General features: G+C 37.4%; 1 protein-coding gene across 2 annotated transcripts in view; it reads right to left on the bottom strand.

Annotated features, from left to right (window-relative positions):
- LOC103035461 (C-terminal binding protein 1) overlaps positions 1 to 25,796 on the bottom strand; it is a 40,604-nt gene extending 14,808 nt beyond the window's left edge. The window contains exons 1-2 of one of the 2 annotated variants that reach the window (XM_049483807.1): positions 25,775 to 25,796; positions 3,589 to 3,743 (exon numbers count right to left, since the gene is read on the bottom strand). In XM_049483807.1, coding sequence (XP_049339764.1) covers positions 3,589 to 3,743; positions 25,775 to 25,781 — 162 coding nt within the window. In that variant the 5' untranslated portion in view covers positions 25,782 to 25,796. Of the gene's footprint in view, positions 1 to 3,588; positions 3,744 to 17,063; positions 17,472 to 25,774 lie in introns of those variants that run through there. The other variant, XM_022683474.2, reaches the window with a different exon arrangement.
- Positions 25,797 to 27,620: the final 1,824 nt, after the last annotated feature.

Below are 27,620 nucleotides of genomic sequence, written 5' to 3'. Positions count from 1 at the left end.
ATTTATAGGTATATGTTTGAGTAAAATCAACATTGTTGTTTTAGTCTATAGACTACAGACAACATTTCTCCTCAATTCCAAATAAAAATTGTCATTTAAAGCATTTCTTTGCAAAAAATGAGAAATAGCTGAAATAACAAAAAAAGATGCATAGCTTTCAGACCTCAAATATTGTGAAGAAAGCAAGTTCATATTCATAAAGTTTTAAGAGTTCAGAATCAATATTTGGTGCAATAATCCTGGTTTTTAATCACAGTTTTCATGCATCTTGGCATGTTCTCCTCCACCAGTCTTACACACTGCTTTTGGATAACTTTATGCCACTCCTGGTGCAAAAATTCAAGCAGTTCAGCTTGGTTTGATGCCTGTGGTCATCCATCTTCCTCTTGATTATATTCCAGAGGTTTTAAATTTGGTAAAATCAAAGAAACTCATCATTTTAGGTGGTGTTTTAATTTTTTCCAGAGCTGTATATATAAATTGATATGAAATTATTGTAGGGCCCTAGACCCCATACACCAGGGGTCCGAAAATATGTACCGGAGAGGTGCACTTTTCTAACGCCCAGAGAAGAAAAACATCTGGGACATCTGTTCATTCATTGCATATTCCTTTATTTATCTGCTTCAGAGCCCTATTATATTGGCAAAACTTCACCTTTTAGATTAAGTTATTAACAGAAAATGCCACTAATTCCGTTTTACTAAAGGGTTTAGCAAGCAACTTTTAAAGACTGACCATGATGCGTGTTGTTTAAAAATAATCCTTTTCACCTGTACTGCCCCCTCCCCCTTAAAACAATGGCTTCCTTCCAGGAATCACTTCAGATCTGGCCAGCACTCAGCTATTCAGCAGACCTTCTACACTGCTGCAGACAGCAACTACACTTGACTTATAAGCACAGTACAACATGAAGATCTCAGAGCAATGACAAGAAGCAGCTCTACGACAACTACTCAACTTCATACAATACTGACTGAAGCTCAGTCAGGAACGTTTGTTCCACTGATCTGTTTTCAGTGTTTTGACTGATGTCTGAAGTGGAGTAGACAGTGTTCACTGTGTCATGTAACACTGATTTTGATCCCAGGCAGACATGAAAAGCCCTCCAGTCTATAAGAGCTTCTTTTCATGCTTCAGAGAACCAAGTAATATCCCTGTCTGTTCAGCAGGGGGAACTTTAAACGGGTAAAATAGCTGTGTTCATGCAGGCATGTGAAAGAGGACTGAGAATAAAACCGGAGAGCCATCTGTCTCCGCCAGCCCTGGGAGAACACTTTTGAGACTCGACCTGGCCTTCCTCCAGAACAATGCAACACGTGCCAAGAGCAATCTGCAAATCAGCAGAAAACCGGACAGCGATGGCCTTATTTCAGCAGCGATTGAGTGATTCTCCTATTCAGGAAGCATAAATATTCACATGCGGGAGAATATAAAACATGTGCCTTGAAAGAATGATTTATGAGAGTTGGACGGCGTCCTGTTCTTCCTGTTCAATAAAATAAATAGCAAATGAGTTGATTTAGGGGTTCCTGGTTCCGTTTCGATGACATTGTAATTATGGTTTACTGACGTTATAATTATGGACGTAACCTATAACTACTATCTAAGAACTTGACTGTTAAACAGGCTGCATGTGGTAGCTATAACAGATTGAAGAGCAGGCTGGTGAGCATAACCCATATGTAAAAAAAACACCAAAAACTAGAACTTATGTCTCAATTTCTTTCTTTTTTGACATCATTTAAAAACATAAACTTATACTGTGATAAATGAGTCAACAGAAAGTGTCCAAAGTGTCTTGTAATAAAGCTATGTTATATTATGATTAACATTACAGGATTAAAAAAGTCAAGACAAAAAAGTTATATTCTAAAAACTAAGCATAAAATCAATCTGTCACAGTTTTGGCTGAGTCAAAAACCAAAGTATGTACATACTATCATCACTGTCACACAAAAATACTGCTCACTGCATGTCTAAATGTTTATAGACACCCATTTTAATGAATGCTGCATTCATCAACTTTAAGTCACACCCACTGCCAGACAGAGCTTGTAAATAATAAAAAAAGACTTTTGCATGCTACATGTCTACGCTGCTGTACAGCAGTTCAGCTCCACCCACTGTCACTGAAGATACAAGAAGTGCTTTTTGAATGAGGCACAATAAAAAGCAGCCAATCAGAACAAAGATCATTTACACTGTCAATGTAAGAAACAAAACGGCAGCTTTGTTATGACTTCATGATTTGGCATGGACTAATTTGTTCAGTATAATAAGTTCAGTGTATTCAGACTGTGATGAGTCTGTAAGGAACGCTTAGGGCATATTTGAGTCATTGGAGTCCCCTGTAAGAGAACATTAGGTAGATGTGAGTCATGTGTTATTCAAAGAAATGCTTAAAACCTGCACATAAAATAAATGTATGTTCACAGTCATGTATGAAACAGTAGCAACTAACGGCTAATGTCTAAAATCTGAGTATTAAAAAAAAAAGAGTTTGTCCTCCCTTTGCTGCACTGTCTCAATATTTTAGGTAGAAGTTTGAATATTGCAGTGAGAATTTGAATGATTTCAGCCACAAGACTATTAGTGAAGCCTTGTATGTCATGATGTTGGATAGGGGTGTGCCATATCATATTGTACGCAATAATATCGGCAACATTTTTTTATATAGTGAACGATATTATACCCTAAAATATCATGTCATATCACCCACCCCTAATTATCACATCAGGGTACTACTTTTTTCTGTTTTTAGCAAAAGAAAAATTCACACTGTTCTCATTTCCCATAATATGTTTACTAGAGATAGATTATATCTGTCCAGTATAATATATTTAATTATAATCTTGGATATATGGAGATATTTGGAGTGCATTATTAGTACCGTGCAGTAGTGTATTCTTAAAATATATTTTTTTTATTAAGTGTTTTGTCATATCGCCAAGAGTATCATTATTGTGAAAATACCATTAAATATCGTGGTATTATTTTAGGGTCATATCGGCCACCCCTAATGTTGGATAATTAGTAATTGAAAGCTACTTTGGCTCATCTAAAAGTTTGGAGTTCCATCAATCAAAAAATACTCCACTCTTAAACAGTCTAATGCTGGGGGGCTTCATAGCTCCTCTAGATGATGCTTACCCTTTAGCATCCACTTCGATTGTGTTTGTAATTATTACAAATGTTCTGTATGCTTGAAGGACTGATAACAACCATAGTAAATTGTGATGTTATTTATCACAGTATCAGTAATATAAATGTAAAAGTTGACTCTATCTCAACTTATTGACCCTATTCCAACTAAATATTGTTAGCTGCCCAATATTTATTCCACAGTTTCTAAGAACGTACTTGTTTTTCTCCATTTTACAGGAAAAAACTGTCCCCGGGCCTGAAATATGGACATGGTAAAGATTAGAGTGTACTCCTTAAAGATTTAGTACAAATTGTCACCTGAAATTACATGCTTGTGGACTATACAACATGGTCCAGCTCTACAAACAGGGAGTTCTTCAGTCAAAGCTGTCCAACCTGTCCAACTAGTTCAACTGTTAGGACAAAATAAGTTTTGTCTACCTTCTCGTGGATCTCCTGGGTGGACTGAGCATCACAGAAGGCCACTGTGGCCACGTCCTTCAGGATGGGCATCTCCACTGTGCAGTCCCGGCCATCCAGCAGCGCCACCAGTGGACGAGGGTGCATGGGCCCATTCATTATGGGTGGCCTGATGCCTGTGCAGGAAGAAATGACAGGCGTGTTATTTAATTTGAGCTGTTCTCAGCAGGTACAGATTTCACAGACAGTGTAACAGGGTAACTGGTTGCAATTCCAGGAATGAATCTTTGGTATGTTCTGTGTCTAACCCAGATTTTATGTGAGATAAAATTCAATAAAAATGTAAAACATAAATAAAAATGACTATAAGCTGATGTGTTTGGGGAAAAAGCACAATTGTGTATAAAAATATAAATTGTCTATAATGGGGGCAATTCACTTCTTTTCCTATAAATCCTATAAGTGATTTTGCTAAATGCATTCCGACGTATTACACACACTTCATGGATTTTTAAATATTCTATTTGTGCTAATGAGTTTGTTTACACTGAGAGTCAGACACAGTGTGTGTTATTATCTTGCCGCTCAAATCTAGATGATCAGACAAAGTATGTATAGTTTTTAAACGTTGATTGTTTAGTTTGGAGCAGTGCTAGGAATTTAGGGGGAAAATAATGGATGGAATGGAAATTAATGCAATTTTCACATACCGCCACTAAAGATGCTACGGAGCGCTGTGTAAAATAGCGCCCCCAAACATGCATACTGACACAGCTTGCTAGCTAACACTAGCCAGTTAGCATAACAAGCTAACATTCTGGAGTGATGGTATCTCAGCTCTGTGGAGTCAAACGCTTGCTGCGCTCTGTCCTGCCTGGAGAGAAATAAGAACATATATCTGAGGAGCTCCTGTTGCTGTTTCTTGCAATATGAGTGTTTTTATCTGAGTAAAATAGAAAAACTCAGGAAGAGACAAATACAACTGTGCAATCGATCCACAGCTCAAAAAAAAAAGTTTCTCTTTTCCCCTGAAAAGGTCCTGGGTACGGAATCACTTATTTAGCACAAATGATAAAACTTCAAAATAAAAATCGATACGAGGTGCAAAAAAGCTTCGAGAACTATAGCCCTGTTTAAATATATTAATACTGTAGCTTGAGGAATAATTTTAATACACACTGAATTGAATTAACTGGAGAAAGAAGGCAATTGTTGCTTATGCCTTAGCTTTAAGAATAATATATTGTAAATTGATATTAAACTTGTGTCTTACTTGTCCAATAGAGCTTTTGAGAAAATCTCTTTAGAATACTTAAACATTCAATATTTTAGGTCCGTTTATAGTGTTTATGGAACTATTTAAAATATTTCGTTTTGTAAAGAATGACGTGTTAAAGTTGTTGGCGTATCTCTTTTTAATGTCTATTATTTGCATTCTATAGCTATTTTGTTGCTAATGAAGTCTGAATCTTCATATATTGTGTAATTTTGTGAGACAAAGTAAACCCTATACTAAACAAAGGCTTTATTTAAAGCCTTAATGTTTGATATTATATGTACTGTGAAGTAACTGTTTATTAGCTCAGTAAAACACTAGCATTACAATAAATACAAACAGCAATTTTACAAAAAGCAGAGCTTTTACAGCAAAGTTTTCCTTAAAACATCGAATCTCTCCTCATCTTAATAGAGTTATTTCTAGTTCTCATTATATCAACACCTGGTTTGGTAAATTGGTAAATTTGGTAAATCATGTGAGCTGCTGACGGAACTGAACATATACACATGCTGGCTGAGGAGCATCCAGGAGAAATCTGGAACTACACTTTGTTCTTCAGCTTGGCTCACAGGATATAACATACTTAGTTAAAAATGAGAATTCCTTGTTGCGTTTTACTGTATGTATGTTTATTTGCATCTGTTTAAATCATATGTGGTGCTTTTTCAGGTAAAAACACTCATATTGCTGAGACAAATGGATTAGTATAATTTGCTTTGGTGCCTAAAACTTTTGCACAGTAATGTACATTTTTATTCATACAGTTTAGAACTACTGGAGAGCTACCAGAGAAACTAATTTATAGGGTTGCACCAACATGGGAATTCAAAAGAATCCGATTCTATTGGCAATACTTCGCTACAGGGACAAGACAAGCTGTGTGTGTCCATTTGCACATCTGTGTCAGCAATGGGTACACCTTAAAGTGGTTGGCTGCATGCCCACTTGAACATATAGTGTAGCATAGCATATTGCTAAGTTGCTAAATCATTACAATTTAAAGATTCTTAAATTTCCACAGAATCTCTTTTCTCCAGTTAGACAACTGAGTCCGAGTTGCTGAGGGGATGGTGTTCTCTTTATCTGGATTCCAGCTGTCAGGATTTCTGGATCTGATGCAATTTCACAGCTCTGTGAGACAGAGTGTGAGAGGCTGATTGTTCCTGACTCTAACTGTGTTTAAATCCAACAATTTGTTACTGTCTGCCACTGCAAGAAGCCTGCAGCCTCCAGTTTAGTTCTCATCTGATAGATGCCTCATAGCACATTTGCCAGAGTTACATCAACACTGTTAGAGTTACATTAAGAAAATCTAACACTTGCAGGGTTAATTTAACTCTAACAGTGTTGTTTTAACACTGGCAATTTGCTGCGCTTCTTCAAATATTGATGTCTAGCAGAAGAATAAGCAAATGAATAAGACATGTTAGACAAGCAATATAGACAAAATTCCTTCTGGCAATGTGTTTAAATCTGTCATTCTAGGGCCCAGTCTGTTTTAGAATTTCTCATTGTTCTTACTGTGTTCTTTTTTCCTTTATCTTTCAAGGAAATGCACATAACCAACTACAATATAACAAAATGCCATTGTATATTTAAAGTAACTCCTTTAGATTAAAAATCTTAATAAAATGTTAATACAACTGTAGACAATTCACATCCATGCAGCTATATGTCTGTATAGCTTCGGTCATAGCTTTGGGGCACACTGTTTAAAAATGAGTGAAATAAACCCGTGAAGAACAAGTGCATGTTTGCAGCCATGAGTCAAATGTTTAAAACACTCTACACAATAGTATGCAATAGAGATGGACCGATCAGTGTTTTTTGGGAACGATTTGGATCGTTGATCACCACACAGGTGCCTGGGACAGATTCCCCTAATTACATCCACGTCTTAGCTAACACTGGTCATTTATGCTGATAGTTAATAAACAGAAGAGTGTTACTGACCAAAATAACCCCTTTTCAGGAGAGATATAAGTTATGTGTAAATACTCAAAAGACACCGGAATATAATACCGCAGGAATGTGTATCCCATCAGCTGCCCCACAGCCTGTTCTTCGGAGTCAACTTAAAATAGCTCATATTTACTGTTAATATGTAACTAATAATATATTATTTTAATAAGAACAACAGTAATAAACGCTGCAGCTAGAGCTTATATTGGGAAAAAAAGCCTGACCCTGCCCGCCCCATAAAACTTGACGTTTGTTTTACATGTAAATAAATAAATCCTCCACTTAAAACTCATGTCTTGAGTTTGATTTCACAATTCCCTGATGTTTTCTCACAAGAATCGAAAGGTCCTTGTCTTTTGTGGTACACAATCTGCATTTGACAGCATTCATTTAAAGCTGGTGGACTTGTACAGAACTAAAGCCTCTCCTTTTCTATTCAGGGAAATTCATTTCTGCTTGTGCAATGAATCACTGCAGTAGAATCTCCTGGAAACCAAGGCTATTGTGTTATTTACCCCACAGAGCAGGATTACAGTCTTAAAAAGAAACAATATTGCCCAATGCCCCTTTGCCTCAATAAAGATTTGATGAATACAGATTTTAAAAGTTTTTTTAAAAGGTTGAAATGTCAACAACACTGAGCAACATGGCTCTACCCTCAGTGAACTCCACAGTCACTGTATTCTTCTGCCTGTAACATCCAGATTCACACAATTTCATTGTTGAACCCTGCAGAGCCTGTCTGAATAGGTGGTGTTCACCGGCTTACACTGCTCATGCCTCCTCTATTCAATCCCACATGTGAAAGGAAAAGGTCTACAGATCCCACTTCATCACATCTCTACAATTACCTCATCCCCTCAAAGGAAATTACTGACTTCCATCATACACTCCCCGTTCCCCGAGTTCTAGACTAAGGAATTGTCTGAAAATTGAGATGAATTCAGATTAAAAACTTATCCAAGCTGCAGTAATGGCACTTATCAAGGCATAATAAAGCAGAAGGTAATAAATGCAAGAACGTAGGAGTGGTTTGTGAAACGGCACACAGGTGGGCCTTTCAAAAACAGCTCAGCTCTGAAACTCCCCTACCTCTATTCAAATAAGACAGTCTGAAACAGCCCGGCTTCAAGGGTAGACATAAACATTCAAACTCAAGGTTAGCCTCACAGGGAAGATTCCCAAAATAAAAAAGCACAGCCAGCCTGAAGAACAGGCTCTGTACCTTCCTTTTACAGCGCACCAGTTCTACTGCATATAACAGGCTAGTGTTCCTCTCGTTACAAAAAAAATAGTAACGGCACAGGAGAGCAAAAACAAACCAAAACATATGTTAATTGGGGATGGCAGTAAATATGTTTTGAAATGGGTCAGCATTATCGAGAAACATGAAGTTAATTTGGAGTTATAAATGTAGTAAAATAAACAGATTTTTAGCCCAGCATCTGCTCTACTGGAGCTCAATTCATACATGATAAAATATCTAAATTCCAATTGATGGTTATATGAATTTATTTGAGTTATTTTTTCCACAGGGTGTGCAACCAAATATAGGTTGAGGGTGTGTAGACCAGTTTTGCGTAAATTTATATGTATTTTTGGGGGGGGGGGACTTAAAAATGATGAGATTCTTAGATTTTACCAAATTGAAAACCTCTGGAATATAATGAAGAGGAAAACTGATGATCACAAGCCATCAAACCAAACTGAACTGCTTACATTTTTGCACCAGGAGTGGCATACATTTATCCAAAAGCAGTGTGTAAGACTGGTGAATGAATATGAATATGAACTTGTTTTCTTTGCGTTAGTTGAGGTCTGAAAGCCCTGCATCTTTTTTTTTTTGTTATTTCAGCTATTTCTCATTTTATATAGCAAATAAATGCTCTAAATTACAATATTTTTATTTGGAATTTGGGAGAAATGTTGTCCATTGTTTATAGAATAAAACAACAATGTTAATTTTACTTCCTACAATACCTATAAATAGCAAAATCAGAGAAACTGATTGAGAAACTGAAGTGGCCTCTTAATTTTTCCAGAGCTGTATATATATATATATATATTTTTTACAAAAAACAAAAGTGGTTCTTCTGCCAAATTCTAAATATGTCAAAAAGGTCAAATCTGAGGCATCTAAAATAAATGCTGCTACATAAAATATATTAGGTTTGCATAGGACAGCAATGACATACCAATTAATTTTCACTGTGTTTTCTCTTATTACTACTGACCTTGAAACAAACTACCTGGGTGTGAACTCCTTATTGTACCAACGAGCATTACTCCACTGTGGGAACCCATTACAGAAACCACGGAATAACGAGGTACGATATGTCACCTTCATGAAAATCACACACATCATTTGCATCTACGGTTCATTATTAGGATTAGCATCTCATTATCTGATGCGCACTCTCTGGGAGTCCGACATTATTATGAAACTGATCACTTAATAGCGAACCACATTAAATCAGCTCTGAATGGTTACAGTACCTGGTTTAATTAGACTACAGGGGTGTGGAGACGTGGGCTGTGCATATAAAAGTAATGCAACAATGATTTAGAGCCTAATTGAGAAGATGAATTATAGTCATTTAGCCACAATTAGCCATGTACAGACTGATCATGTGTACTGAATAGGGATTCAATAGTAGCAGCAGTACTCAACCTTGAAAAATATGAATATGTGCTGCAGCTAAAAAGCGGAGAATAGGTCTATGAGATGAATTCATGGATTTGGCTGTTTGTATTGGGAACATAATGAAGAGTGAAATTCATATGCATGCAGGAGATTACTATGTATTGTATTGCTGATCTCTAGAGGTGCAGCAATTGTTGTTGCTCTTTGATTTGATAACAGATGTCTAGAGACTAGTGCTGGGCTATATATCATCAAACATTGTATATCCAAAACCTAAATTTTACAGAAGAAATAACCTTCATAAAAACAGTTTAATTCCTAGTTATTTTAGAACATTTGTCTTGGTCCCTTTTCTATAAAATGTAAGTAACAGCTGCCACTTTCATATAATGAAAAAAATGATTGAGGTACAAGGATTTTATACACTATGACAATATTACTTTTATGTTTTCAATTATTTTTTATAACTCAACTCCTTCTCAGTTTCTGCTTTTGTTTTGTGAGGCTGGTTGCTGTTTTGGCTGTTAACTAATTTTGCTAATATGAGCTCATTTTCAAGGTAAGCTAATAATAAAGTAGGAAGATTCAGATGTCATAAAATGAGATACAGTGAAGATACAAGGTTTCCCCTATGGAGTCCCCTAAGATGACCCGCTGAAAAAACATCCTTACTTTAGGTAGTTCAACACAGGGGTCTTGTGTCATCACTTTACATGCAAATTTAAATTAGCTAAGGATCATGCCCTGGGGACCGTTCCTGTTTGGGAGAAAGAACTCTCATACTTGGCAAATCAGGGAATTGGGATGTAGTCTGGAATAACTCTTAAATAATAAATCCTGATAGCAGGCTCAATAGCCTCTATAAAGGCTATTTTAAAGCCATACTATGACTCAAATATTCTGTTTAGGAACATATTGCTACAGTATTTATTGGGCAGCCTAGCCAAGCATCGTAAGGCTACTTCAAAAACTGTTAAAGTTGCTATATGGTTTGTGAAGGATCTTATTTAAAAAGAATTATAAGAGATAGGTCTATTATTTTTCTTCAGTGGTTCTATGATTTTGTGTATGTGCCGTAGTGAATGTTTGTGTACTGGCGTAATTGTTGTAATTATTGTGAAACCAAATAAGTTGTTATTCGTAAAAAAAAGAAGTACAAGGTTAAAATATTTTTTAACAATTATATTTATTTTCTGTAATGATACAGTGTGGTATTCGATTTCAGCTGTAGTTTTTGATAATCATTGACAGATACTGAGTAATTTGGCATGTGATCAAATTTATTTGACTGCTGCTACACCATGACGAACTGTCATAGCGCATTTAATGTATGCATGACTCATTGTGATGAACAGCCTGTTGAGATCTAGTTTGGGTGCCAGCTTAGCTTATTAAAATGATAATCATTTATGACAGATGTTTAGATATGATAAATATTTAACCATATATTTATTGAACTCTAATATTGTCATGTGGTGCACTAAAATATATTATTAATTCAATTTTATTCTACTACATTTGAAAGCCTTCAGAAATCTGTGCTACTTCCTCTGCACTTAGAAAAAAAACAAGGTAACCTGAAAAAAATACTTTTTTTTTTTTACAAAAAATGTGGTAACAAGCAAATGAAGTGGTTTTATTGAAGCCAAACATACACTGGGAACAAATCTCTGGTAATTAAAAGTATTTATTAGAGATGAATAAAACTAGTTAGACTGCTTATTACCACATGGATCAACATGAACTGTCAGATCTGTTTCTTCAAGTGTATGAAGTCATTTATTACCTAATATAGTAATATCCCATAACTTCACGTGACAAGCATAACAATTACTATACTGTACAGAAATTACATGAATACAGTCACAATAAATTTGAATTAAACTGATTTAGCTTACTATATTTTAAAATGAAGTGAACTTTGTATATAAACAACTAAGGCCAGTAATTATTAGCAACTGGCTAACAGTTTTTTCTGTAAAGAAACCAGAAAAATAAAAAAATTTTTTTTTTTTCTGTGAACTTTATTAATGATATCCTGTGCCTGACGGTTGACAGATAAGTCATTGTTACATTCTTGGGGACTTCAGTTTATTCTAAATAAATAGTTAAAGCTTTTGTAAGGTTAATGTTTACAGTACTTTGTTAAATATATCAAGATATCAGCACAATCATCTGAGACTTCTGAGAACTTTTTTTGAAGCTTTGAAGAAATAGTCACCTTATGTGCATTTGACATTTGGTGTGCAAATTATGCCTTATTAGTTGCATCTACAAGTCACAATTTTAGTAAATGTGTTTACATACTTCTCTCAAACCTACTCAAACAGGTCTTTTAGGGCATTCAGGTCTTAGATTTTGAGTTTTAAAGTCAAATTTGTCAAAAATTTAGCTTAGCCAATTAGCCCACCACCTCACTGGGTAGGGTGTAGACGGTTAAGTGCCTCCTGCAATTCATTTGAAGTCAGTTACAGCCTCCTTTAAAGTACCAGATCCCCAGCTCTGGTATGTCAGCTAACAGACACCTGTGCAGCTAATAGAGGCGTAATCTACCCTCTCAGGAGGCCTTAGTGTGTCAACCTCATACTCTGCTAAAACAGTAAGAGCTTCAATCAGATGTCCATTAAGGTTGTGCAGACTTGTTGATTTAGTGTATGCATCACAATGAGTCTTATGTTCTTAGTTTGCAGCAGCTTTAATGAAGAGCGAATGTTTGAAGACTACACCTTATAATGTTTGTTAGCTTTAGAGCTGCAGTGCCAAGATAAAGAAGGACAACAAACCATTTAAAGCTGACCAACCACAACTGGGTGAGCTGACAATTGGTAATTTGATTGTCTGCTAAACCATTCCTTTAAAGTAGCATTATGCAAGAACTAGCATTTCTTGCTCTTGGATTCCCCCTAATGTGTGGAAGTGTAATTCACCCCTATAGGACATGCTTTTCACATGCTTTCTGGACAAGCTGAGAGATACAGAAGCATGTGAACTGAAGCAGTAAATAATTTTTAAAGGAATGTTACATGGCTCAGATTACAGAACACTACACAGTTCTCAAGAGTGTTTTCCTGCCCAACAATAGATGATGTTTTCCTTATTACGAGTCAGTGGAGCATCAACATTATTTTAAGGCTATTACCTAAAAATATAAATGCTACATAATGTTGCTTTAACTGCTCTGCAGTCAGTGATTAGCAGCTATGATTCGGTTTTGACACCCAGCCTTGTTTCTCTATTAGCTTATCCAGAATCTGCTGTGTCACTGTGTAATGAATAAAAAGGGGTTACCGGGTGACCAAGAGGAAAAGTAAGGGGACTCACACTGTGAGAAAAAAAAATCAATGTTGAGTTAAAAGTGGAACTGAAAATACTCCAACGGGTCAGAATAAGGATAATTTCCTAGCTACTGCCATAATGAGCCCTGTCACAGGTAGCCAGCTGCCTTTGATACCAGGTGAAATACACACGCATCTGGTGCCTTTCACCTTGCATGTGGAGACATGGTGCTCTTTTTGTTTTTCCATGCGTTACCTACACACACACTGATATCAGCTACCTTGCATGTGTGCTAGAGATAAACTGTAATTGATTTCTGGCCAAACGTAGAACCGAACAAAATTTAACAATTGGGCAAATAAAAAATACCAAACAATTTTATTTTGCCACCTTTTGCACGGTATTAAAAATTAAACAGCTTAAGTGTATTTCACCTTAATCTTCATAAAAAGTAAATAATAAAATATAATATCAGAATCTTTATTGAACACTTAATCATTTTAATTACCCAGAAGACAAAACCAATGAAACACAATACATTTACTTCAGTAGTCACACATTTAGCTACTTCAGCAGTGCTATTTTACTAATAAATTTATCTCAGTAATGCTATTCAAAATTATGCATCAACTTCAGCAGTGCTACTCAAGTCACTTGCCCCTGTGAGTAAAAGGCAGTCAATCCTTGGGTAAACAAACAAACAAACATTAGAGCTAACAGCTAAAGTTACTATACTAGCCCAGTACAGCGATTTTGTAAAAGTGTAGTAAACTACCCAAGAGTGATAAATAACGCTGTATGCTTTATTTCATAGGCTCAATTTCTGTGATAAGAGCATAAAAAAAGATCATAAACCTGCCAGCTCTCTTAAACACTCATTGCACTGTATGCAACAGCTCTCTGATACGAAGCACTGATGGGGGATGAAGAAGTTTGACTGTACGGCTGCTGCTGGTGCTTAAAAACATTTTTCACTTATTCATCAGAACACTGAAAGGGCTTGTTTTGCCATTTTTTTTAGATGAAATTTTGGTTGCCAAATATTAAGTGCATCCCTAATGTGCGCACACACACACACACACATACACAAACATGTAACGTAATCATATTTGTGACCAGTTCATTCTATGGATTAGGAGGATGATTTGCCACTCTCACTCTTTTAATTTCTCTCTAAGTCACACACACACAAGCCTTTAATTTTCCACTTCAGGCGAAGTTTTCTTTTTTTTTTATCCTTGAACCCCGACTACCCCCTAGACGCTCACAACACAGATTTCCTCACTCGGATGTTAATTTTTTGGACATGAAAACAATATGTCAACATAACTTAAGCCTCTTTAATCCATGGTACACATAAAATCGAGCCGTAGTTTAAGCAGAACCAAGGGTGATAGAACAGGGATGAGTGACGTTATCTAAATCAGACCTCTTCTGCCTTTAAACTATGCATAAAAGCTCACATTTTCTGAATTCAAAACAAATCCAGCGAAAGAGGAAAAAAGAAGAAGAAAAAAAACAGCTGTAGCTCTCTCTCCCGGCACGGTTCCCTCAGAACACTGCTGTGTTCGTACTGCTCTGCCCCGGGGGGGTTGAGTGGTATCTGTTTGAATTAGCTAGTTCATAGCAACAAGAACCAACAGGGTCAGCCTCACACTGCTTCTACCTCTATTACCCACAGGCAGTAATTCAAAATGACGTAGCTCTCTGTTGCACTGGGCGAGAAGTAAGAGGCACGGTCAAAACGCAAGCCTTGATCACACATGCCAAGATCTTCTGCCACGGTTCTTGATGGGTCTGACATAGAGGAAGACGCAGACTATCAAGGTTCCTTTCTAGGAGGGATGAGAAGTAGTAAAAAAGAAAATTGGGAAAAAACTATAGCATAATGCTAATAGGATATTATATACTACAGATTATTTTACAACAATATTACAGGCTGCAAAAAACTACCAGCTAAGTCTTAAATACAGTAATATTATAGATTAGGGCTGCATGGTATTACAATTTTTTTTATATAAAAAAAATCCCCACATTTGATTAGATTAATCCTAATATGAATGGTTTGGTGCGTTAGTAACATTACATTAGTGAATTCCTTACTGTATCATAATTTGGAATAAAATTAAACCTACTGGACAGATATAATCTCCCATGCAGATGTGTCATGGAAAATGAGAACAGTGGGTATTTCTTATTTGCATCAAACAAGATTTGATATGATTTAATTTTCCTTACATGTAAACAAACTGAAATTACAGTATTACAGTACACTACAAACATAGATTACGATAAAATTGTACTACAGTTTACTACAGCAGTATAACACATTACTAGGGATGTACCTTACGATTACTTTTTATCAAATGAAATTAGCAAAATACTCGAACGACTAGTTTAGTAAATGTTCTAAGGTGGTTTTCTGTGAGTTTTAAACAAAACAGTTTAAATATTTAAGTATTTTCTTACCACATTTTCTTAAAAATGAATAACAGTATGCACTTCAGGGCATTATTCTGCAATAAAAGTACTAATATTTCACATAAATACTTAACATAACACTTAAAATGGTTATAACTCTGAATTATTTCATCAACTGTGTAACATTTAAGGTAATCCCTGGAGAATGCATTTTGTATTAGGTAAAAAAATTTAAATCATTGAAAAATCGTTTTTAAAAATGTACTGGCTGTGATGTTAGTTTAAGCTAATCTCTCACTCAGACACAGATATAAAAATGAAGAGAAAAAAATTTAATGGCCAAATACCATAAGAGCTGCGGTGCAGAAATGAATTTATACATGAAATGATAAGAACATACAGATTACTAGAAGTCTGTACTATTACACCATTACAGATAAATACAGGAGTATCATACAGCTCTCTACATATGTGAGGCTTTTCCTACAGTGTTACAACACATGATTGTATGTAAAGGAAGAATATTATTGAAAAAACTCTGAAGAGTCACTGCAGTCACCATCAACAGCCTTCAACAAGCCACCATTTCACCACCTGCCCAGCCTGATCATACTACTATTATAGCAGTATCTAAAGGCCTAATGAGGACATGTCTGTGCTGCTCTACAACAGAGGCGAGGCTTTGCAGCTCTAAGCTCTATAAAAAACAACAAATCTTTGTTATGCTCTTCCTGTTGCTTGGCTGACTGTTCGAGAAAGAAAATTTCCCTCTTTCGAAGAGAAAGAGAGAGAGAGAGAGAGAGAGAGAGAGAGAGAGAGAGAGAGAGAGAGAGACAGTAAAATTAGGAAGCAACTCAAGGCCGGAACTGGAAGCCACATTTCCACTGTACAGTGTGAGGGAGGGTCATACTAAGTGAGACAGCCATGTCCTTGCCAGCCCCTTGGATTTTCCAAAAGGGGGGACAGACATTCAGACACAGACAGACTGATAGACAGCATGTTGCCTGTCTCTTGTCCCCCTCCAGCTAAAGGGAGCCTGACTTGCCCTGTTAATGAAGCAGCTGCTCCCAGCCTGCCAACAAAACGGTCTCTGGTTGTCTTAAACCATGAGAGATATAGAGATATACACAGAGAAAAAGAGAGAGAGATAGACAGAGACATACATAGAAAGAGAAAGAGCCAGAGTAAGAAACATACATAGAAAGAGAGAGATATACATAGAAAGAGAAAAAGAGGGGAGACATCTAGATACACGTAGAGGGAGAGAGACATAGACATGCACAGAAAGAGAGAGGGTGAGAGAGATAGATTAGATATACTCTACATAGAAAGAGAAATATACACATAGAGAAAGTGAGAGGGACACAGAGAGAGAGAGATGCACAGAAAGAGAGATAGAGAAATAGAGGGAGAGAGACAGAAACAGAGAAGGAGAATGAGGACATCTAGGTATGCTATTAGAAATTAAGAGGGAGAAATATACAGGAAAAGGGGGAGAGACAGATATATGCACAGAGAGATAGAAAGAAACAGACAGAAAGAGAGAAAGAGATACACAGACAGGTAACGTTACACATAGAAGGAGAGACATCCAGATATACAGAGAGATAGAGAGTGAGGAAGCAAAAAAGCGAGAGAATGCTGCATTGAAGTGGGATGAATGACTGAGATAAAAGGTATTAGGAAAGAGAGAGTGAAGAAAAGAGAGGAAAGGAAGAGAAGGAAGCAGAGGAAGAGGAGGAAAAAGAGGAAGAGGAGGAAGAAGGGGGGAGGGGAGGGAAGGAAGGAAGGAAGGAAGGCAGGGAGGTACTGTATGCATGCAGCCTCGCGCTCAAAGCTCACAAACGTCGCCGCGAGCCCTCCCTCACGTGCAGCCCCGCATGCACCGAGCCCGAGACATGAAAAGGGATTTACCTAAAGGCAAGCCTTTGTTCAGCAAGTGCGAGCTCCCCATCTTCAAGCACGAGCGCGTCCCCCTCAACGAGACATTCAGCAAATCCTCGGCATATGGCGCCCAACCCGCTGCTCTTACTGCCTTTATTTACCCCCTACTTCTCTACTGTGCTCTCCGGAGCAGCGCGAGCTCACTAGCCAGCTAGCTAACACACATACACACACCACATTCACACACACAAGAGAGCGCGCGCGCATTCACACACACACACACTCTCTCTCTTTCTCTCTCTCCCTCACTCTCTCACTCACTCTCTCCACGCGCTCTCTCCGCCCGTCTCCTTTTTCCTTTTCTCTCCGCCGCTCCCTCCCTCTATTCCTTTCCCTCCCTCTCTTTCTTTCTCCCTCACTTTCTATTTCGACACTCTCTGTGTCTGACAAGCGCGCAAGCACTCACGCGCACACACGCAGGCACGCACAGAATGCAAGTGTCACTGCATTAGTGGGAGTGGGTGAGAGACACAAACACAGAAGAAAGAGAGAGATTGAGAGAGAGAGAGAGAGAGAGAGAGAGAGAGAGAGAGAGAGAGAAAGAGAAAAAGAGAGGTGGCTGTATGAAGAAGAGAAATGGGGTGGAGCTTTACTTTAGAGCACAAAATTGATCTTTTGTTTCCTGAGAGAAAAAAAGGGAAGAAAAAGAAGAAGGAAAGAAATACGGGAATGCTGGAGAAGCGCAGCACCAGGAAGAGGAGAGAACTTGCTGCTGTTTAATCTTTATTTTAACACACATTAAAGCTGACATGTTTTTAGTTGTTCAGTATGATTTGAATGTGTTTTATAAACAGCTCAGAATTTACTGCTTTAAAGGGCACATATACAAATTTTTTGGTCCTAGGTTTTTGTGTACCTTAAGTATTATGTTATTAAGCCCACACACCATTTAAATGGGTGTATGACGTTAATTTATGTACAATATCAGTAATTTCCAACCTCACAAAAATATATTTTTGTTTGATTCTGTGATTAAATGTCTGATATCCTACACTTTACTTTTGTTTTATTTGTTCACCCCTAAGCCATTAAATGTGTTTTATAAACAGCTCCGAATTTACTGCTTTACATGGCCCGTTACTATAGTTTTTGACAACTACATTATTTTGAATTCTTAACTACACTTTTCACACACAACATTTAAGTGGGTGTATGAAGTCAATTTATATGCCAGTTTTTTTTTTCAAACTGTGGTACCCACAGTGAAGCACCTCAAAGTGGTACACCACCAAATAAATGTTTTAATGCATCAAAAGCAAAAATAGTACAAGCAAATGCATGTGTAACAGTGGATCCCTGGGTCTTAAGAATTTGCCTGGTTTTATTGGAGACAATTACACTTAATCAGTTTTAAATAAAAACATAATTTTCTTCAAAGTATGTGAATTTCAAATTGAAAGTAATTTTGCAGTATTTCTATTGGAATTTGGAGTATATATTTGAATGGCATTAATTTATTGTTTTACATCAGAATATCCAATATCATTATTACACATTGCATTATTTGTCCACATTGTTCACCCCTAGTTTGCTTGCATATGTTCCTGTGAATAACTTTTATGTGGTACTTTGACTTTTTAGTTTAATTGTGAGGTGATACCTGGTCTAAAATGTTTGAGAACCACTGTTATATACAGTGAACTATTTTCATTCTTGGCTTAAAACATATTTTTAGTAATATGCGTACACTTTTCTTGTGTTTAATTTTGCTTACCCCTCAGCTCTACCTATGACACCCATAGCACACTGATAAGAACTATAATGTGTTCATGACCATTTTCAGTTCTGCATATATTTTACAATTAAACAGGCTGTTTTTGTTACTGTGTAGTAAAAGGTTTCATATACTTTATTTGTTAAAGATGTGGATACACTTATTCATAATTTTGCATCTTTGTTTCCATATTCACTATATTCCATAAACTGTTTCAACATACTAAATTACACTTGTTAATTCCACGATATGAGCCCTTAAACATATAAATATTTAAAGGAGCTCTGCTCTGATTGGCTGCCCTCTACTGTACTTTCCAAAAGCAATCCAGCTTGAAAGAATCCTCATACCAATAGAGTGTAAGAGTGGAGCAAGACTGTAGTACATAATAAATTGCAAACCTGAGAGTGTTAAATTTTAACATTTACAGAGAAAACGTTACACTAACAGCTTATTTTTATATAAATTTGATACTTTTATGACCACTTCTGAAGTTTAATTTGCATATAAAATACTATTGCAGAATAGGCTGGGAACAGTATGTTTTCATTTTGATAGAGGAAAGAAAAATAGGTTTTCCAGAATATAAGCCCTTCTTGATATAGCCCTTCCATTTCTGTGCACAGTGAAGCAGATTAAGAGAGATGCTGGCTAGAAGTTCATTACAGCACAGTGACAGACAACACAAGCAAAACCAATTACAGAGAGCGGGGCAACTGATCCAATATGTCCAAAAAATGAGGATAAGACATGCACATATTTATATTAGATGTTCACAAATCCTAGATTTAGACCCTAAAATATCCTGGTAGAAAGTCAGACACTCTTGCTTTCTCATTAGTGAGTCACACTTCAACAACTGCTGGTTAGTCATTTCCTTTAGGTGGCCAGTGCTCTAATTCTGAACCACTTAGGAGGTTACTTTGGGTTTGCATATTTCATTTTACACAGCCGTTTTCTAACCTTTAGTTACTCTGTGAAATAAACCGTTATTATGCTTTTAACATGAAGTAAATAAGTTTGGCTTGATTGGTAACCTTATAATATGCATCATTAATACAGTAGTGTGGACTAAAACATACTACAATGTGAATGAGTGGGGGTTTATAAACTGTTGGTTGAATATGCCGATATACATAAATGACATACATATATATGACATATAATATACATAAAGTTTTGTGACATCATAAAACTGTGTTTAGCCCTTAGAATACATTATGCTAGTTTTCCTTCTGCACATTTAAACTGATATATAAGTGACCTCTATTCTAAATAGTTACCTCATATAATGCATAATTCTATGAGCATTCTGAGGTGGAACACTCTTTAAAACTTAGCTTATAATAAGCTTAGCTAAATAGATATAGGGTTAATGGGTGGTTTTTACCCCCTGTTTTTTTATTTAAAAGTTTTACTGCTGTGTAATGTGTTGGTGCAGATACCAGTGGACACCACATATCTTGTGGAGTCCAAGCCTCCAATGGACACATTTATTGTGGCAGCAGAAGTAAGACGTATTAGACAGTACTAATGTTATGGATCACAGTATATTGTGTACGTAAACACTTTTGTCACATTTCTCACATTGCAAAAACCCTAATTATACAATAGAGGGTGCAAATGATTTTTAGCTTAGTTTCCATTTGCAGACCAGACAGATAAACAATGCTTTACTTTGAAACATTGACAATGTTTACATAAAATCCAATAAAAATAGGTACAATCGGTCAAGAAGGCATTAAACACAGAATGCTTTCTTAATTAAAAAATATGGCAGTTTGTAAAACAACAATATATTTATCATATAAGAAAATCTATTTGTTTTAGGCCAACTTCTAAATTACAGTAATGACAATAATGATTAATATATTTTAGTTACACATATCCTGTACCTACACTACTTGGCCACAATTAACCTTCATTGCTCCCCCTAATAAATTTAAAATACGTTTCCAGCTTTTTCCACAGTGATCCCCCATTCCCCCATTCTGGTCCCCAAGCTGAGCGCTTTTGTGTGACTGTGAACTGAGAGTGCTATTTATACTGAGGACGGCAGCTATAGCTGCTGTATTATCAAGCTAATAAGGCAGCGTGTGAGCACAAACAGACGAGGCACGCGTGCTCCAGTGCAGAAGTCAGGCCGATTGGTACTGAAGCAGAAGATGCCTTTCTCTGTGACTTCATTAGGGCCACTCAGGGCCTCAGGGGGGTTGATGGTTTAGCCGGAAAAGAAAGCTGGAGTGGACGATGTTTCTGCAGCAGTGGGGGCTCAGACATGTGGATGAATGGGTTGACAGTACCTACTGTATGTAGTTTTCATATACTGTGAAGATCAACTGAGATTTGTACCTCTGAACCGGAATGTCCCTAGACAGTTGGTCTGATGCCAGTCTAACTCAGTGACCATGACTAAAATAGTGACCTTTTAAAAATAAACAGTTCTAAATTAGTTTTGTGTTAAACAAGCATGCTCATACATTTGTTATTAATTTATAATGTAATAAAAATTAAAAAATGATATAGCAATTTGAATAATGTATATATCATAACAATATTTATTTAGCTACACTATATAATGTAGCGCTGGGCAATGTGACCACAAATGGAAATCAAGATTAAACTGAACACTTTACCTTGATTACAATCAAAGAACTATTGTTATGCTGCTAAACTGGCTCAGTGTTTGAATTTGGCTCTATATTGATAAATTTCTTTAAATCTCATTGGCTCTATATTGATAAATTTCTTTAAATCTAATCACAGCAGAGAGCCGTTTATAAAAAAATTCTGCTGCCTAAAAGCAACACTTTCCTAGAAGAGCCTTTTTCCGCCACAGGAAAAGGAACAAGGACGTGGCAAGGTGAAAATGGTCCGTGCACACCCACGCTGGTCAGATCAATCCAGAGACATGACACTAAAACAAGACAGCGGAGGAAGCGAGCTGTTAGAGGCGATGAAACGGCTGGACGGGGTTATAGTGGCCAACTCCAGTGAAAACAATACACCACTGTGAGGAGGAACAAGAGAAAGCAGGAGAAAAGTGAGGAGCAGGGAAAAGAGGAGAGGAAAAAAAAAAGATGCCCCTGAGAAAGATTACGCTGCTTCTGCCTCTCACGCGCACACACACACACACACACACACACACACACACACACACGTGCACACACTGCAGCATGGCGAATGGTTAAACTCACAGTGCCTCTTGTAAGCCTGGTCAAAGAAGCACACAGATATCACTTCCTTAAATAATTTGAATAACTAAAAGCAACCCACTACACACAGTTCCCACCAACAGAGCAGGGTCTGAGTTATTCAGACAGCTGAACTCATCTGACATCTAAACCCTCAGCTGTCCACTAACCATGACAGACTTTGTTAGCTGACTGAATATCGGTTTGTGATGTCAGGTGGTCGGAATTTAATGTCAAAACACTATCTACTGCGACAATAGTAGTGATTACACCTGACACTGATCTGTTGGTCCTAAGCGTGATGTTAAGTAACCAAACTTGCTGAAATAAAAGGCACATAGACCAAAATCCAGCGTCACAAACATAACATCTACTTATTGTAATGTTGTAACATTCCAAATATTATATTACATTACACTGATGTCAACCTTTAGCCTGTCTGCTGAATGTTTAATTTAATGTCCACCAATGTCCAAATAATCCTAACTTCCACTTAATGAATGTGAAATTTTAACACCGCTAGGCATTCATATTTTGTGTTTTTTATTTTCTGATGTGAAGTAACCAAAATCCAGACACTAGTAAGGATCAAAGGTGTCGTTGTTTTCCCTGTAATTTAGCAGAAAAGCATTTATTTGGGTGAGTAAAGCGCTTCAATTTATTTACAGTAAGCTTAGATTTCTAACAATCTAGCTGCAATTGTTAGCAGCGATCACCGCTTCACTGAGGATCCTTGAGTGTTCCGGTAAGCCAGGGTGCTATCAGCTAGTGGTTATTCCCATGTAGTTTTAACACGGTAAGCGCGCAGACTACAGTCCAATATACTCACCTCTAAACAACAAAAGAGCTAGCACTGCGGCTAATGCTAATACTGCTCCAGCCTTGGTACTTTACTGAAGCTCCTTAAATGCTGTAATTTTTGGAAAAATTAAAGGACTTTAAGTGTGCCTTATAGTGCGAAAAAAACAACAACATGAAATCCCTACATATTATTGAAACATCTGCTATATGTCACACTGTAAATGCTGATAAAAGTAAAAAAAAAAAAAAAACAGGTGTAGCACTTGTAAGTGTTTATATGTTGTTGGTTTTATTTCACATTGTTGGTTTGATATGTGATTGGATTTCATTGAATTCTATCCAAACTGTAATGTCTGTTGGCAGTGGATGTCAGGCCAACATTGGTTTTGACATCAAGCCAATTTTCATTTCCAACTAAATGCCCACTGTTTGAGTCCCTCATCCTTCTGACTCCTAACTGACATCTGTCCTCAAGGCCAATTTTCAGTTAAATAAATACAGCTGAAAGAATCAATCTGCCAAGACTCCTCAAATAATCCTTCAGGTTGCATTGTGGAGGCTTGCGTGATGATTTTAGGCCCTATTGTTTTAAACACAATAGACATGGTTCACTTTGACCTTTGGACAATGTCTCACGCCTAAGCATTTAGCACAAGCAGGAACCATGAGTAAATGTGAAACCAGAAAATGTGGTATTGAAGAAAACAGACCAGTAGGTCTTCCCCAACTCTTGAAAGGAATATTCACCCACGGGTCTACACCACTCAGGTGCAGTCGCCTTGCTTTCGTCTTGTGCTCATCGCAGAAGCAGAGAAACGTGCAAAAGATCAGGCTCTGATAGCACGGCTCTGATTAGACCTGACACATCCAGCAACACCGCTGTGTGGAAATCTTCACGACCTGCGGTGGAATCTTTAAGGGGTAGGCGTGCCGTCTTTTCTGCTGTGTCTCTGAAGATGGCCTGATTTACACACTCTGTATGTGCAGCTCTGCTGAAAAAGAGGTTTTAAGTTTCAAATTCACATTTAGAAGCCATCTTGCCTTGCAGACAGGAGCATTTCTACAGAGGACGGTAAAGACTTAAATTAACATTACTTTGTTTACTATGTTGACTTCTGAATTCTATGACTAAAGTTAGGCCGCTGTAAAGGGGTTGTATGTACATTTCTCACAGCCAATGAGCCGTAAAGCAATATTTACTTCCTTTTTTTTTTTTTTAGCAATAAGTAATTTAACACATTACTATTCCCAATCTAGTAATCAGATTAAAGTTACTCATCCATGTCACTGTGCATTCCTTTTTTGTCGTTTTCCTCAGTAAAAAAATACCGTAGTATCCGGCCGGACACGTTGAAATGATGGACAAGAAAGATGTTTACAGTCGTCGCTTTATGGCTGAAACTGGAGGCTGCAACCACGCCAAAATAACAACAACAGGCTAGTGAGCTAACAAGCTTAATCAAGCACTCGGGCTAAACACACACAAACACAGCAAGCACCCCCTCCCTCCCCACCTCTCTCTTCCACACACACACACACAAACACACACACACACACACACACACAGCAGTCACACCGCTCTCTATACCTCTCTATCACACACACACACACACACACACACACAGCAAGCCTCCCTCTCTCTCCACCACACATACAGATCCCACATTCTCTCCACCTCACACAAACACAGTGAGCACCCCTCTTTTTCCATCACACACACACACTGAATCTGACATCAACATCAATTTGAACCACTTTCTTATGTGGTCATGAAATCTGATACACTCTTTGACACAGTTTGAACAGCCACAATGATTAATTCTGATCCAATCACACTGAAGAGAATTTACTATGTATCAGATCTCATAATTATGACGTAGTATAACATTATAATTACTTGCCGAAGGACCCAATTTTTGCTTCTATAGACAATTTAATGAGTAGGTGTGAAAATGGAAAACAGCAGCAAATATTTGGGGTGAAGTTTCTGTTAATATAAAACTAGAGGAATGTGTTGCATGTGTTCCCAAGCCAGCCCATGATATGTCATTTGTTCATATAATCATTTTAAATAGTGCTATTTAAAATGCCTTAAGACATGTCAGTTTATATGTTAAATTTGAGCTATACTTTATAAATAGTACTATATCTCTAAACAAAATTGTACCTTGTACTTATGTACATAACGTACATAATGTAATTTGGATTCAACTGGATTCTGACTTTTGTCCACTGTGTACAGTCTTAAAGTTCTTAGAGGAATGCCATAGAAAAACCTTTTTGACTTCTTCGAATCTTCTACAAAAATGTTTTTTCTATGGCATCTTTTCAAGAACATGTATACATATCAAACCACTGATAAGGATAAAGTTTAGAGGGAAATGATTCTTCTCTTATTTTTGTTTCCACACTGGGGGGGTTGCATCCTCTTGTACACCCCCACAAATCAAGACCTGTTTTTTGTCAGTTTGTAAGTACAGTGCATGGGGGGCGTGTGTTTTCCACTGAAGTGTGACTGGTTCTGAAGAAATCAATGAAGTGTCTTCAAATCTTAGAAAAGCTAAATTCAATTGAAGACAGAAAGCACAACTGAGCTCAAGCGTAAACCGGCACTCAACCATGCGTGAAGTTATATTGAGATAAGCAGAAATGCCACTGATAGGCTGATATTAATCGATATTATAATCGATATTAGTCTATCACAACCACCTCCAACTCGGCCATTCTGTTTCTTTTCTCCCTCTCTCTTTTCTTTCCTCTAAAACTACCACTTCCCTCAAAATCAGTGTGTCAGCTAGAAAGGCAGCCCCACCAAACCAGCCCCTGACTGCCTCTCCCTGTCTGTGGAAAAGAGAGAGAGAAAGAGAGAGAGAGAAACAGAAAGCCTGTGTCAGAGCACTCAGAGGCCGGGCACTGACAAGCACACACAGCTCAGAGGGGGGAAAGAAAGGGGGGCAAAAACAATGACAAACCTTGCATCACCCGCTTTGGAGGCTCAGTCCCTCAGTGTGCCTGGGAATTGGGTAAAGCATGAGGACCGAGAGGAGGGGAACAAAACTGAAACGGACCAATCAGGCCTGGCGACCGTGGGCTGCCTTTGGAAAAGATCCAATCGAATCGTGGCTCATTGCTCAGGCTGACTGGGGGAGGGTTTCATGCAGGAAACCGAAATCTGAGCATGCTGTGGGGTGGGGAAAGAGGGAGGCAGGGAGGAGGTGAACGAGTGTAATGGGGGGATGGTGAGGAGGGGATGGACAGAGAGTGGAAAAATAGCTCTTTTTCATCAAATGAAAGTTTTGGCACGGTGAAGACCCAGCTTAAAACATGTTCTCCTACTGTGGTTAAAAGGGGAACTCCAATGATCTGATTAAAAGTTTAAGATGTGAACAAAAGTTACAAAAGTGGCCTGATGTGCTCTGTATGAGAGAATCTTACCGAGTCAGAACTGTTTGAAATTTTGGTGACAGATATCTGAAAAACAGAAATGTTTGGTCAAAACAAGATTTTTATCAAAAATACAGTGGCTTGCAAAAGCATTCATACCCTCTGAACTTTTCACCTAATAAAATACATTTAAGTTTGTGGTTGTTGTACAGTGACAAAATGTGAAAACATTCAAGGGGTATGAATAATTTTGCAAGCACTGTATATTGGGGCGGTTTCCTAGACATGGACTAAGCATAGTCTGGGACTACACAGCATTCTGAATGGAGATTTTTCTTTAAAATAGAATCATAGACTTAATCCCTCTCTTTAGACCCTATTTTGCTAATTGCTACCTTACACCCCACGAACAGCCTTTTTTTACGCTTCCGTCTGCATCGCTTAAACAGGGACAGAGCTTACGAACATATCTGTGCCTATAGGTGTGGTGCTCTGGAAGTAAGGTGTGTTCAGGTTCTGGCGTATTGCTATGTATGCAGTGGAAACACAGGTACACTGAATGCAACCTAGGCAACAATCAACAGTCAGACATTCATCGTTCATTGTTATCTTGGCAACACAGGCATGCTGTGCTGTGTTTAAACCCCAATCACTAGATGGCAGTACCGGTACACTGTCGTGAGATCCCACTGTTCTAATTTGCATAAACAGTTAACTTTTCTTTCATTCTGATTTTATAAACATGTTGTGTGTTTTTATACTAGAACAGTTTTGTCTAAAATGTGCCAAAAGCATTTCTATTGCAATATATTGAATTGTAAGCCTGTAATCGTGATGTGTATTGTATCTCCAAGTTTTTGCCAATACACATCCCTATATTCTATCATTCCAACATTATCAGTATTACTGTACGACGAACATGTAGGATTTCCAATGGTATTTGAAAACTAAATATATGTGTGTATTGATACACACACCCCCACACACACTCCCACTTATGTCATGCTGTGAAGTCATGGGACAGCAGTATTTAAAATGATTAAGACCTTTTATCTAACAGGATGGCTTGGGAACACCCAAACCTAATCTTATAATAATAGTATAATGATCTTTTTTATAATTTACATTGTGAGAAAGAGAAGGGAACCCTCACTAAAAGCCTGACCCGTAACTGATCTGACAGAAGTCTGAGGACACACCCCTTTTACAAACTTGCGTTTTACAGTGGTGCCCTTTATGTAGAGTACATCAGCATAGCCTTCCTTTTGAGGAGTTCCAAACACACAGGCTGTGTGCCAATAAGCGTAGGCGACTCATGTTCTAACTAGCAGGGGTGTAAAACATTTGTGTTTATGTACTTGGTTACTCATTTCTTTTTTAATTTTTAAGAACATCTGGTACTTTACTTACATATTACTAAATATTGAAGGACAC

The sequence above is a fragment of the Astyanax mexicanus genome, chromosome 10 (genome assembly GCF_023375975.1).
Source record: "Astyanax mexicanus isolate ESR-SI-001 chromosome 10, AstMex3_surface, whole genome shotgun sequence".
NCBI classification, from domain to species: Eukaryota; Metazoa; Chordata; class Actinopteri; order Characiformes; family Acestrorhamphidae; genus Astyanax; species Astyanax mexicanus.
Note: the sequence above shows the minus strand (reverse complement) of the source record. Positions and strands in the feature narration are given on the sequence as shown.